At 44.4% G+C, this 12,587-nt stretch overlaps 1 protein-coding gene across 1 annotated transcript in view; it reads left to right on the top strand.

Moving 5' to 3' along the window:
- Positions 1-6,803: 6,803 nt before the first annotated feature.
- Positions 6,804-12,587, top strand: part of Hdgfl3 (HDGF like 3) — a 54,139-nt gene continuing 48,355 nt past the window's right edge. The window contains exon 1 of the mRNA XM_004658229.3: positions 6,804-6,989. Coding sequence (XP_004658286.1) covers positions 6,906-6,989 — 84 coding nt within the window. The 5' untranslated portion in view covers positions 6,804-6,905. The remainder of the gene's footprint in view (positions 6,990-12,587) is intronic.

Below are 12,587 nucleotides of genomic sequence, written 5' to 3'. Positions count from 1 at the left end.
GTGATCTTGTGGTGATCGCGTTCTTCCTGCTTTGGAGACACCATCTTTCCACTACATATCATCTGGTAGAGATTGGAAACAGACCTTTTCTTGTTTCTCTTCTCAGAAAGGCCATCATGAGGGCTCTGTCTTCATGATCTAATCACCTCCCAGAGGCCTCATCTCCAAATGCATCACATTAAAGCTTGAATTTCAACCTGTGAACAAATAGTCAATCCATAGTAAGGGCTTCTATTTTGGAAAACTCTTGGCCATCATTGCTTCAAAACCTACTTCTACCCCCATTCTCTCACTCATCATTTGGGACTTCATATTAGACTTGTAAAAAATTCCTATCTTGCAGACAGAAAAAGGGTCTCTTGGGCTGGAGAGATGGCTTAGCAGTTAAGCGCTTGCCTATGAAGCCTAAGGACCCCGGTTCGAGGCTCGGCTCCCCAGGTCCCACGTTAGCCAGATGCACAAGGGGGCGCACGCGTCTGGAGTTCGTTTGCAGAGGCTGGAAGCCCTGGCGCGCCCATTCTCTCTCTCTCCCTCTATCTGTCTTTCTCTGTGTGTCTGTCGCTCTCAAATAAATAAATAAAAATTTTTAAAAAATTTTAAAAATTAAAAAAAAAAAGAAAAAGGGTCTCTTACAAGTACTAGCAGCAGCACTCTGCCATAACTGTTCCACTTTCCTCTGTCTTTTCACCTTGTCTTTCACGTGGCTGTCTTCAATATATCTAATCTGTTATTAAACCTTGCTTTTGAAATATCTTTCTATATTAATATCCATCCCAACATTTTGCAGCATGAAACAACTACCACTGTGACCCTATTTATGAGTCTGTAGTCTGAGTAAGGTTTAGTGGGAATAGCTGGCTTCTGTCTCACCATACGGCATGGCCTCAGGTAGCTTAACCGGGTTTAGAGGATCCAACATGGCTTCATCCATATGTCTGGCCACGTAACTAGGAGGACTGAAAGAGTTGCAGACTTGGGCTGGAGAGATGGCTTGGCAGTTAAGCGCTTGCCTGTGAGGCATAAGGACCCCAGTTCGGGGCTCCATTCCCCAGGACCCACGTTAGCCAGATGCACAAGGGGGTGCACGCATCTGGAGTTTGCAGTGGCTGGAAGCCCTGGTGCATCCATTCTCTCCCTCCCTCTACCTCTCTCTCTCTCTCTCTCTCTCTCTCTCTCTCTGCCTCTTTCTCTCTCTATTGATGTCAAATTTTTTTTTTAAAAAAGGATTGCAGACTTGATAGAACTCTTTATTCCATCATTTTGTCTCTTCAGTATTCATTCACCCAAACCCATCTTCTTCCATATTCCTCGCTCCCTCTCCATGCCAGCAAGGTAGTTATAATTCTTTTTTTTTTTTTTTTCTTCTGTTTGTTTGTTTGGTTGGTTTTTCGAGGTAGGGTCTCACTCTAGCCCAGGCTGACCTGGAATTTGCGACGTAGTCTCAGGCTGGCCTCGAACGCGTGGAAGGTAGTTATAATTCTTTAGATGGTGGATCAGGACTCTAAGAGGGTGGAAAAGAAAGCATCTAGGTCTCTAGAAGTCTGGGCCTAGACTAGCAAAATATTATTTTTGCCACATTCTTCAATCCTCCCTGGGATGCTCAAAGTTACATATTGCAGCCTCTCCAGAGTCCTACACCACTTCTGGCGTGCGGTTCCTTCCTTCCCCATGCTCCTTGCCATCTGCGATCCCAGGTCTCTAGAACAATGACTGGCACATATCATTATTCAACAACTACCCGTTGAATAAATGAAGGACGAGATTAATGCTAATGCTGGCTGTGACGGTTCATATTGATTGTCAGCTTGACAGCTCTTCGAATCACCTAGGAAATGGCCTCTGGGGATGCCTGTGAGGGACTGACTGTCTTGATTAGGTTGAGGTGAGAAGATCCACCTTAACTATGGGCAACACCATTCCAGGGGCTGGGGTCCTGGGCTTACGCAAAGGAGAGAGCTGGCTTGAGCACCTGTACTCATCACTCTCTGCTTCCTCACTGTGGCTGAAATGTGCCCAGCTGGCTTCCTGCTCTTGCTGCCATGCCTTCCCTATCATGGTGGAATGTGCCCCCTCGTAGCTGTAGACCAACATAAGCCCTTGCCTTCCTAAAGCTGCTTCTGGTCAGGTCTCTGGCCACAGCAACAAGCAAAGTGACTAATACATTGACCTATTGCTTCTTTCAGCAGCATGCTCGGAAATAGTATTCACACTAACATGAGAACCATACTAGGAAAAATGGTAGGTAATTGTGCAAATTCAAGCTTCTAATATCTTCTACAAACTGAATGCCTTCTACCTTATTCATGAAAATGATCTAGTTTCTTTCACGGTCTGGCACAGGATGGAAATGATCGCAATAGAAATTGTTTTTGAGCTCAGTCTCAGAATTCCCAGGATCTTTGATAATCTCAGGTGGCTCAAGCAGTGTCTTCTGAGACGACTGACGTGTCTCTGAGATAATTAAGAACGTGTTCTCTGCTTCTTTTACTTGGTATTGTTGCTGCTGATACCCCTCCCTGCTCAGAAATGCTACCTGGCCCCAACCTTGGACCTCTACCTTCTCTCCTATTATGCCCATGTGGATTTTATGGTGCCTTTTGCCAATCTAGAATGGCTACTAAGGCTCACTCCATGTGAGAGTTATCTCACAAGGAGTGTATTATTCTATTTGACTTTCAATATGGATCGCTTATAGCTCCTTCTCTTTCAAGGGGTGTGAAACCAGCTCCCCTGGGATTGAAGTGGAGACATTTAAGAGCACTTCAAGTGGCAAAAGTAGAGATGGACTCTAAAGTAAGGTTCAGAGAGCTGTCTTCTGACCTGCTGATTGTGTGCCAGATTAATGTCATCTTTTCCTGACTCCCCTTTCATAGTTTTTTTTTCCCCATCAGCATATGCAAAACAAAAATATCAACTAGCATTTAATGAGCACTTACTATGTGTTTAAAATGTTTAAATATATATATATATATAATCCCATATACAATATTGGGCAAAGGAATAGATTTTAGAAAATTGGAATGGTTGGATTTGAGAGGATTTAAAGGAACTATTAAGAGTTCCATTTGGATGTTGCCTCCTGAAATGAAAGGCAAAAGCAAAATATATGGATGTGTATGATGATAAAAGTATGGCAAAATAGAGGAAGGAACCAAAGGCATGGAAAAGTATTTGGCCCATGGGAATTTCAAGACTAAAATTAAGAGCTATGAAAGGATGTTGATATTATTATTATATTTGAAAAGATTTCTTTCCAAATTTCAGAAAGAAAATTAATATGTTCTTCTACATATTTTTTTTTTTTTTGGTTTTGAAACAGGTCTTGTATATCCCAGGCTGGCCTCAAACTCATTATCAAGGCAAGGCTGGCCTTGAATTTTTGATCCTCATGCCTCTGCCTCCCAAGTGCTAATATAGCAAATAGAATAGCTCCTGAGACCACACTGACCAAAAGAAAATACACCAAGCTCTTTTGTATTTTCCTGATGATATCTCTAAAGGGCTACACATTATCTGTTAAATACTTGAATAGAGCTTTGTTCGAGAACAGCCACCACATCAGTCCTTTGTATAAAGTGGAGAAACCAGCCAGAAAGCTTGATCTTCTGTGAAAGCCACGGGACAATATCTCACCCCAGCAGCAGTGTGTTGGCAAGGTGGTCTGCATCTAACCTGGCTGCAGAGACAGATGGGCTCTCAGCCAGGCATATTAGGAGGCTCCTGATGATCAGTCAGAGACAGCCTATAGGGGATCCAATGTAACTGTGTTATTACATCTGACTTGGTTAGGGCAGGAGTCAGGCAAAATGATAGGTGCTGAGCAGTCAGACCACTGAAAACAAGTCTAGATGGAGAAATGCCCATCTTCTCAAAATAACCAAACTCCATCAATTATCCCCTTTTAGGCTGTCTTGAACCACTTGCCTGGCAGCTTCTCCTCCTTATAAACTCTCTAATACCAGCCAAATAGTCACAACAGATCAACTTCTCTTTATGCTTTTTTTGCTCCTGTTTCTTCATTGTTCGGAATGAGGGTTTTTTGCACTTCTGCCTCCATATTTTCTTCTCTCACGAACGTCTCAAGCTGCCATTCTGGTTTCTTCTCACCATTCAATAAAACAATTCCCAGCAAAGCCACCAATGACTTCCCACTGACCATAGTCAATGTATCCATCTCTTTCAGGAGCTTATTCGTTCTCCCTGTGGTATCAACTCAGACTTTTTCTTTCTTCTAGAAATGCTACTGGTTTCTACGATACTATGCTTTTGTTTTATTTAACCTGATCCTTAAATATTGGAGCTACCTGTCTCCAAACTTAGACACCACTTTTCTCATCCTAAGTCTCCTGCGTCATGGTTTCCATCACCACTTGCGTGTCAGTATCACTTAAATCTCGACATTCCGCCTTGACTATGCCCGGCTACCTTTTCAGCAGCCTACCCAATATCTCACTCACCCATGGAAATCTCAACATACCCAAAGCCCACTCATGATCTGATCTCCACCCTCTCCATTCTTTGTGGACTTCCTCACCTTGTTGAGTGTTAAAACTAATCCTGTTGCTTATAACAGAAACCAAGGAATCAGGTTTTAGTTCCCCTTCTTCCTATCCATCCGCCCTCAATAAGTCAGGTGAAACCCCTCAACACTGGTCACAGCTCCAAGCTCCTTCCATGAAACCCGCCTCCACACTGGCCACCAGAATACTCGGCCTAAACCCATATTATGATCATGTCACTCCCCACCGAGCTTCACTTCCTCCCATGGCTTTCAGCTTTCCCCTCAGTTCTCTTCTCCTCCCCATAATCACACTGTGCCCACAGCGCCATTGGACCATTACAGTTTTGGGCAGCTAGGACTTTGGCAGCTTGTTAGAAAGATTTGGCTTTGACATAAGGATCCAGCAAGTGTTCTTCAGATCCCTACGATGGATGTAAGACGATTTCTAGAAGAAAAACAAAACAAGATGTGAAGATCATCACAACTGAGGCAAAGGGACTTAGACTAATAATAATCCAGTGAGAAGAGATGAAGAAGTGAACTTGTAGGACAGGTGAGAAAGAGTGGAAGAGAGGAATCACGAGATGCAATGCTAAGGAAATGCACCAGTAAATAAATATCCAACCACTGAACAAAGTAGACGATGCATAGATATCTAGAAATTTTACAATCCACGATTGGAGGCCCACCGCTGAAAGCTTTGCATTAAAATATACACTTCTGTCACCACACCTTTCATCCCAACACTGAGGAGATGAGGTAGGAGGATGGCTGTGATTTCGAAGCCAGCCTGAGACTACATAGTGAATTCCAGGTCAATCACCTGGGCTAGAGAAAAAAAAAAAACAAAAACAAAAACAAAAACACAATTCTACAGGCAAATGAGGGAGGCAGATAATTGGAAGGTTTGAGATGACGAAAGACAGCATTCATTCGGTGGGCAGACCCAGAAAAGACCTAATTCTTTTATTTACTTCTCATCAAACAGAATATTATTGAAATTCTTGTTTGCAAAGTGTCTTTTGAAAGCACCCAGGCGAATTCACAGTAAAACGAAGGTGAAGACACAAGTTTATTGTAGACTTACTGAAATCACCAACCAGACATGGGTGCAAAATGTACCAAGAATTGAAAACAGCTGACCTGTCGGAGTAAGTCCTCCCCCCCAAAAATTGTTGGCCTACGAAGAAGGCCACACACGGGGAAGCAAAACCGCTATGGACGTTTGATTTCTCTAGATCCATGTCTGAAACTGACTGTGCCAATCGGCCAAGAAGATGCTCCCTATATGACTTGGGGTTAAGCAACCGGCCCAGGTAAGTCACAGCATTATGAAGGCAGACTTGGGGCCAGAACCCAAGGATGTCAGCCAGCGCTTGCCAATAGCCAGGTACGTAAGCAGCGAGTCCCCTCTTAAGGCTGTCCCCCCCCCCCCCCGCCAGGTCTGGGGTGCCTTTGTGCCCTACTCACCAGAGAGCACCCGCGAAAAGTAGCCGGCGGGGGCGGGGGTGGGTAGCCAGCCAGGCTGGGGTGCAGTCCGCGCGGGAGGTGGGCAAGGACTGGGGGGCGCGGGCAGGAGGAAGGGGGCGGCCGGTGGTGATTGGCTGTGCCGCTGTAGCTCAGCTCGAGGCCAAAGAACAAAAGAGAGCAGGCAGCGGGCTTCCTCGGAGTAGGGGCGCTTCTACCCGCGCGGCACGAGCTTGGCAGCGGCGGGAGGACGCACCCACCGTGTGCCCTGCCCGCCCATCCGTCCGTCCTCCGAGCAGCCGGGCGGCACATAACACACACACACACACGTACACGCGCGCGCGCGCGCGCGCGAGGTTTCTCCGCGGAAACCGGGCCGTGGACCTAGAAATTAACCGGCCGGCGCTCAAGGGGAGGGAAGCGGGGCGGGAGGGGTGGGATGCCGAGCGCGCGCGAGAACAATAATAAGATCGTGTTTGTGGTCGCTGCCCGAGGAGGAATTCGGAGGAGGCCCGGCGCTCGCGCGGAGCCCAGCAGCTCGGCGGGGAAGCGGCGGCGGCGGCGGCGGCGGCGGCAGCGGCATGAGGCTGGCGACGCGGCGCCTGTGAGCAGCGCTCGGCGGCGGGACTCGGCGCGGCCGGACCCCTCCCCCGCTGCCGGGCGGTGATTTGCCGGGCCTGCTGCTGCTGCTGCTGCGCCCCCAAAACCACCACCACCACCACCACCACCTCCCCCCCCCCTCCGCCCACCCGCTCGTCTCTCAGCCGCCACCTCGCCGCTTCCCCCCTCGTCTCACCGGAGCGCCCGCCCGCCCGGCTCCAGGCCCGCGGGGTGGGGGGAAGCGCGCTCCGTCGGCCCGCGGAGGTGGAGGGCACGGCCTCCGGGCATCTTTCCTTCGCAGAGACCAAGGACGAGCGGGCAGGAGAGAGCGGCCGGGATGGCGCGTCCGAGGCCCCGCGAGTACAAAGCGGGCGACCTGGTCTTCGCCAAGATGAAGGGCTACCCGCACTGGCCCGCCCGGGTGAGTACGGCGGCGCGGCGCGGCGCGGGCCCGCCCGCCCACCATTTTCCCTTCGCGATGGCGCGCCCGCCCCCTTTCCCCATCACCTCGAGCCCGGCCCGCCACGGCCCCGGCGCCCGGCAGCGCTGCGCAGGAAGAAGCCCCGGGCCGAGGCGAAGGGTTCCCGGCCACTGGGGCGGCCATGCATGCCGCCCACTTTTCGAAGGCGGGTCCGGCCCGGCAGGCCCGACGCCACCTTCCTCCCGGGAAGCCCGTGAGGACCGGGAAGCGGTCCCCAGGGTGGAGGGTGTCAGCTTCCCCCACACCCCCCCCACACACACACCCCGAGGGGTCCCGGGCGATCGTCCAGGCAGGTGTGTGTGGGGGGGGGTGCAGAGAGCAAATGGCTGTCTGTCGTTCCCCCCCCCCAAACCAGCGAAGGCTGGTGGCGGTAAATCCTGGAAAGGGCTAGTGGTCATCCAGAGGCCAGCGAGAGGCTCATGGCAGCATCCGTCCATCTCGCAGTTCATCCTTCATCTTCCAGACTTGTTGAGTTTTTCCCTGAGCAGGATTCCGTTTGCCCCGCCTGCCCTGTCATTGTCCGGTGGGTACGTGCTTCCTGGGTACCCATCGTTCTTTTCTACTGACACTAAATATCCTGTCCCTAGTGGGTCCAGCAAGCTCCTTGTGCCTTTTCACCTCCATATTTGTTTTAGGTCGGATCCCGAACCTTATTCTTGGCCTCGCACCACAACCCACAATAGGTCTCTTCCTTAATAGCGAGGCTGTCGCTGGGCTTTCTCTAGAAAGCATCAGCATAGAATGCATAGCATTGGACATCTTTATCGGGCTCTTTGAGGAAGAGACACAACACTACCATGTGCACTCTACGTTTTAAAATAAATCCTTTTGGTTCCTAATTTTGTAATAGTTGGCTATTGACTACGTGAAATAAATGTAATGAAAAGGAAGGTCAAGGCATTTTAGAGACTGTTGGTATCCTTGAGAACAGAAATAAGAGGAGAACTGGTATGAATTTAGTATGTTTTGTAATTGCTGTATCGTAATGAAGTGAAGATAGCAAGACTAAGGGGAAAAATATACTCATTCACAGTAGGAAGTGACATCATGACTGACCAGACTGAAATTCAGTGAAGTTGAGGTAATGGGTAGACATAATCACTTTTTAAACACTTGTTTTTGACAATGTTGTAAAATGGAAAGGACACTGGGCCAGGAATTGGGGGGAGGGGGGTCCTGCTGTTGTCCTGTGGTTCAGGCTCTGTTATGGACTAATCATTTGAATCGCCTGCACATCCATTCCTGCAACTATAATCATCTCCAGGATTCCTTCCAACACTAACAACCTCAGACATCAAGAGGAAAAAAAACAGTCTTATTCAGATTCCATTGGGCTGTGAAATAAGTTTTCCATGTCTGAACTCTGGGTCCTTAAATAAGGCAAAGTTTTCAAAGTAAAACTATTGTTTATTTTTATTGCTATAGTAGTGTATATTGTTTAAAGGGGCAAGATTTGTGACTTTAAGAGGGCTTTGGGGAATCCTTGTATGTATTTATCAAGTAGCAAAATACAGCTTTAGAATGTTGTACATACTCAGAAGTGAATTAAAGATTATCATCAAAACCAGGTGATTGCTGTGAATTTGAGGTCAGCCTGGAACTACAGAGTGGGTTCCAGGTCAGCTGGGGGGGGGGGCTTGAAGATAATCATCACAGTTGCTCATTCCTTATAATCTTACCTTTGAAAAAATATTTTCTCAGCATCAAAAGGAAAATAGACTTAAGATTTCATTAACATATTATTCATACAGGTTGGCCACCTGTGGTAATTTATAAAATAAAAGTACTCTTAGATGTGTACCTAATTGTACATAAGTTTCCTGGAAATTATAATTACAAACCAAAGCACAAAAAGGGGAAATAACATGAGAAAGAATCGATCAGGTGACTAAAAAATGCAAGAAAAAAATCTTAGGTCTAGTCTCATTTAACATGAACTTCTCAAGAAAATAACCTAAGACCAAAAACAACAACAACATACTGTATGAATCACATGTTATAGATGTAATTTTCAAAGAAAGGTGAATGTTAGAAGACAGTGTTTTGAGTCATCTCTGTACATGTGTAGTACATGTGGTGTGATGTGTGGAGTCTACTCTTGATTACATACCTTTGGTTCTAATATGTTCTCATTTTCATCTCAGCTTTATGAGTCACCAATCTTCGTTGTATATCCAGTTGTAACTTTGTTAGATAATGTTTTAAAAATACTAGCTGTAACAGAGATCTTATTCAGATTTCACATCTTTTCATTTGATATGAAGGCCAGTCATGTGAGGAAGAGTCCATAGGACCCCAAAGAATCACACCTAGCAAGTAGAACATGGAAGTACCGGTTTTAGTCCATTCTGCAAGAAGGAACTTCCAAGCAGTCAGAGCTGGTCCATATAGGCATGATCTATGTTGAAGAAAGATGTATTGGTTCAGAGAAGCCCTTGTAGGGAATGTGAATCAAGAGGATGCAGAATTCGAACAAGGTGAATCCAGCTCTTGGCTAGGCTTCACATTCTGTGACCCTGGATATAGGTTGTTTTATTTTTTTAATTTCAGTTTGCTAGTCTGTGAAACAGGGATAATTCTTACTACATACAGAATATAGGACTGTCCCCTTATTCCTAGTTTCACTTTCCATAGTCCAAAAATACAGTATAGTACCATAATATATTTTAGGACAGAGGAAAAGACCACATTGAAATAGCTTATTGCAACAAATATTCTTAATTGTTCTACGTTATTGTTGTTAGTCTCTTACTTTTCCTAATGTCAAGTTAAACTTTATCATAGTTATGTATGTACAGGAAAAAACATTGTATATGTAGAATTTGGTGCTATCCACAATTTCTAGCATCCACTAGGGATTTTGAAACATATCCTGAGGCTAAGGAAGGGCTCCTATATCTCAAAGCAGTGGTGCTTGAATGTTCCTACCTTTTTCCTCTTTGAATTTCTAACTTGCCTGTCTATCACTACACTATTTAAAATTATTAATTTTGGTCATTTTGAGCTCTTTAATAGATGTGTTATTTTTCTCGGCATTTTATGAAAAATTGCAGACAGAAAAGTTGAGAGAGTTACGCAGTGAACATCCATGTATCTGTCATCTAGATTCTATAAATTTTACTGTTTTCTCTATATGTCTATCCCTCTATCTATACTGTAGTCTACCTTATTTCAACACATCTCAAAGTTAGTTGTAAGCATTACGAAAATTTACTCCTAGACAACATTCATGTCATTAACTAGATGTCAGTGTTTTTAATGGATCCTGTTTTTTTTTTCTTATGAGATAAAATTTACATAGACTGAAGCTTATCTTAAATGTACCATTTACTTGATTCTGACATGGGTATAATAAAAATACCTTCCAAGATATAGACTAGTACCAGTAACCAGGAAATTCCCCTTATGCCTCTTCCTGGTAAGAACCTCTTCCTGGTTCTGTCCTGATTCCCTTCTCCCCTACTGTGTTGTTTTAGCATTAAGTAGCAGCTATCTATTTCTGTGGAATATACCTTATTGTATATGGCTTTAAAAATTGAAAGTTCACCTATGCATAAGTATTAGCTAGCCTAACACTAAGAAATACTGGTATTAAAACAAGAGAATCTGAACTCTTCATTGTGTCATGTTGGTAAAATTTGACCATGTAACCCTAATATACACAAATTTACTTTAAAATTATATAGTCTTCATTTTGTACTACTGTTTATATCCATTATAAAATAAAGCCCCCAAGAAACCAAAAGGATGACCTAAGATAAGGAATATTTTATGATTCAAATTTTTGTTGACAGGTCTAGGTAGATGGTTTGGTGGTTAAAGGCACTTGCAAAGTCAGCTAGCCCAGGTTTAATTCCCAAGCTACCTACATAAGCCAGATGTAAAAAGTGGTACAAGTATCTGGTGTGGCAAGAGGTCCTGGTATCTTCATACACACACACACACATGCAAATAAATATTAAAAATGTATTGGCAAAATACAGTAAAATTAAGTAATATTTTAAAGTTTTATCTTTTTGGAGTATTTGTGGCCTGTTCCTTTTAAGATCTGATTGGTTAGATAATCATAGATTTTAATCTTCAGATTTTTTTTGAAAACATAACCATCAGTTGAGCCTTTTTTTTATTGTTTGCTCATATTTGTTAGTTTCGTTGTAAGACTCTTATAGCTACTCCTCCATTTGGCAAGAGCCAGTTGAGTTAGGCATTCCAAAACTCTGTTCAATCAAGCATATCCAAATGGTAATAAATCACAGTTAGTCCAAGGTGAATAAACATAACTATCTGAATAAGGGCACTAGTTAGTATTCATTTATATATTAAATAATAGTAAAACTTATTTTTTTATCCAAAACAATAAAAAACAAATTAGAAGCATTTCTTACTGTCCTCCCTGGAGTCATCTCGTATGTCTTCTTTGTGAGCATTCTGTTTATGTTACCTCTACTTGCAGTAGGTAGAGGTAAAAATAACAAAGTCACCACAAAGGAAAGCCTCAAAACTCTTATGATGTAGCTTAAGGGTTTTTTTTTTTTTTAATTTAAAAACTGTATGAGGGACTGAGAGTCATTACTCAGAGGTAGAACATGTTCATACAGGAAGTTCAATACAAAATAAAGGTATTTACATGTACAATGGCACATGCCTATAGTCCCATTACTCAGGAGACTAACATGGGAAATTCAAGGCCAGCCTGGGTAACATAGTGAAACCCCATCTCTTAAAAATTAAATATAACGCTAAGTTAGAACTCTCAAACATTGCAAATGAGGAATTGATGCAGTAACTTTAGAAGTCCAGTCTGTTGTAGGCATATATGCAAAACAGTGAATGTTTATGTCAACCAAAAGGTCTATATAAGAGTGCTCGTGTGAGATGGCTTAGAGGTCAAAGCGCTTGCCTGCAAAGCCAAAGCACCTAGGTTCAATTCTGCACTATCCACATAAGCCAGATGCACAACGTGGCACATGCGTCTGGAGTTTGTTTGCAGTGGCTAGAGGCTCCAGCACACCCTTTCCCTCCTTCCCCCCTCTCTCTATCTGCCTCTTTCTCACTCTCTCAAAACAGTAAATATAAATATAAAAAAGAGTGCTTATGCAGAGCAGCTTTACTTATACAGCATTAGAAGCAATAACTCCTCCTTAATGGTGGAATAAATGGGTATGTAGTATATTCATACAGTAAAGCACTGCTTGGGTGGAGAGCTGGCTTAGCAGTTGAGGCGCTTGCTTGCAAAGTCTAGCTTAGCAGTTGAGGTGCTTGCTTGCAAAGCCTAACTTAAGCAGTTGAGACACTTGCTTGCAAAGCCTAGCTTAGCAGTTGAGTGTTTTCCTGTGAAGCTTAAGAACTCATGTTCAAATCTCCAGGTCCCACATAGCCAGATGCACAGTGACACAAGCACACCATGTCACACATGCACACAGGGGGTGCATGCATCTGGAGTTGGTTTGCAGCATGCTGAAGGTCCTGGCATTTGCCCATTTTCTCCTTTCTCTCATAAAATAAAATAATAAAAAGGTACTACTTGGCAATAAAAAG

This window comes from Jaculus jaculus, chromosome 3, assembly GCF_020740685.1.
Source record: "Jaculus jaculus isolate mJacJac1 chromosome 3, mJacJac1.mat.Y.cur, whole genome shotgun sequence".
Lineage (NCBI taxonomy): Eukaryota > Metazoa > Chordata > Mammalia > Rodentia > Dipodidae > Jaculus > Jaculus jaculus.
The sequence above is the reverse complement of the archived record's forward strand: the minus strand, read 5'-3'. Positions and strand labels throughout refer to the sequence as shown.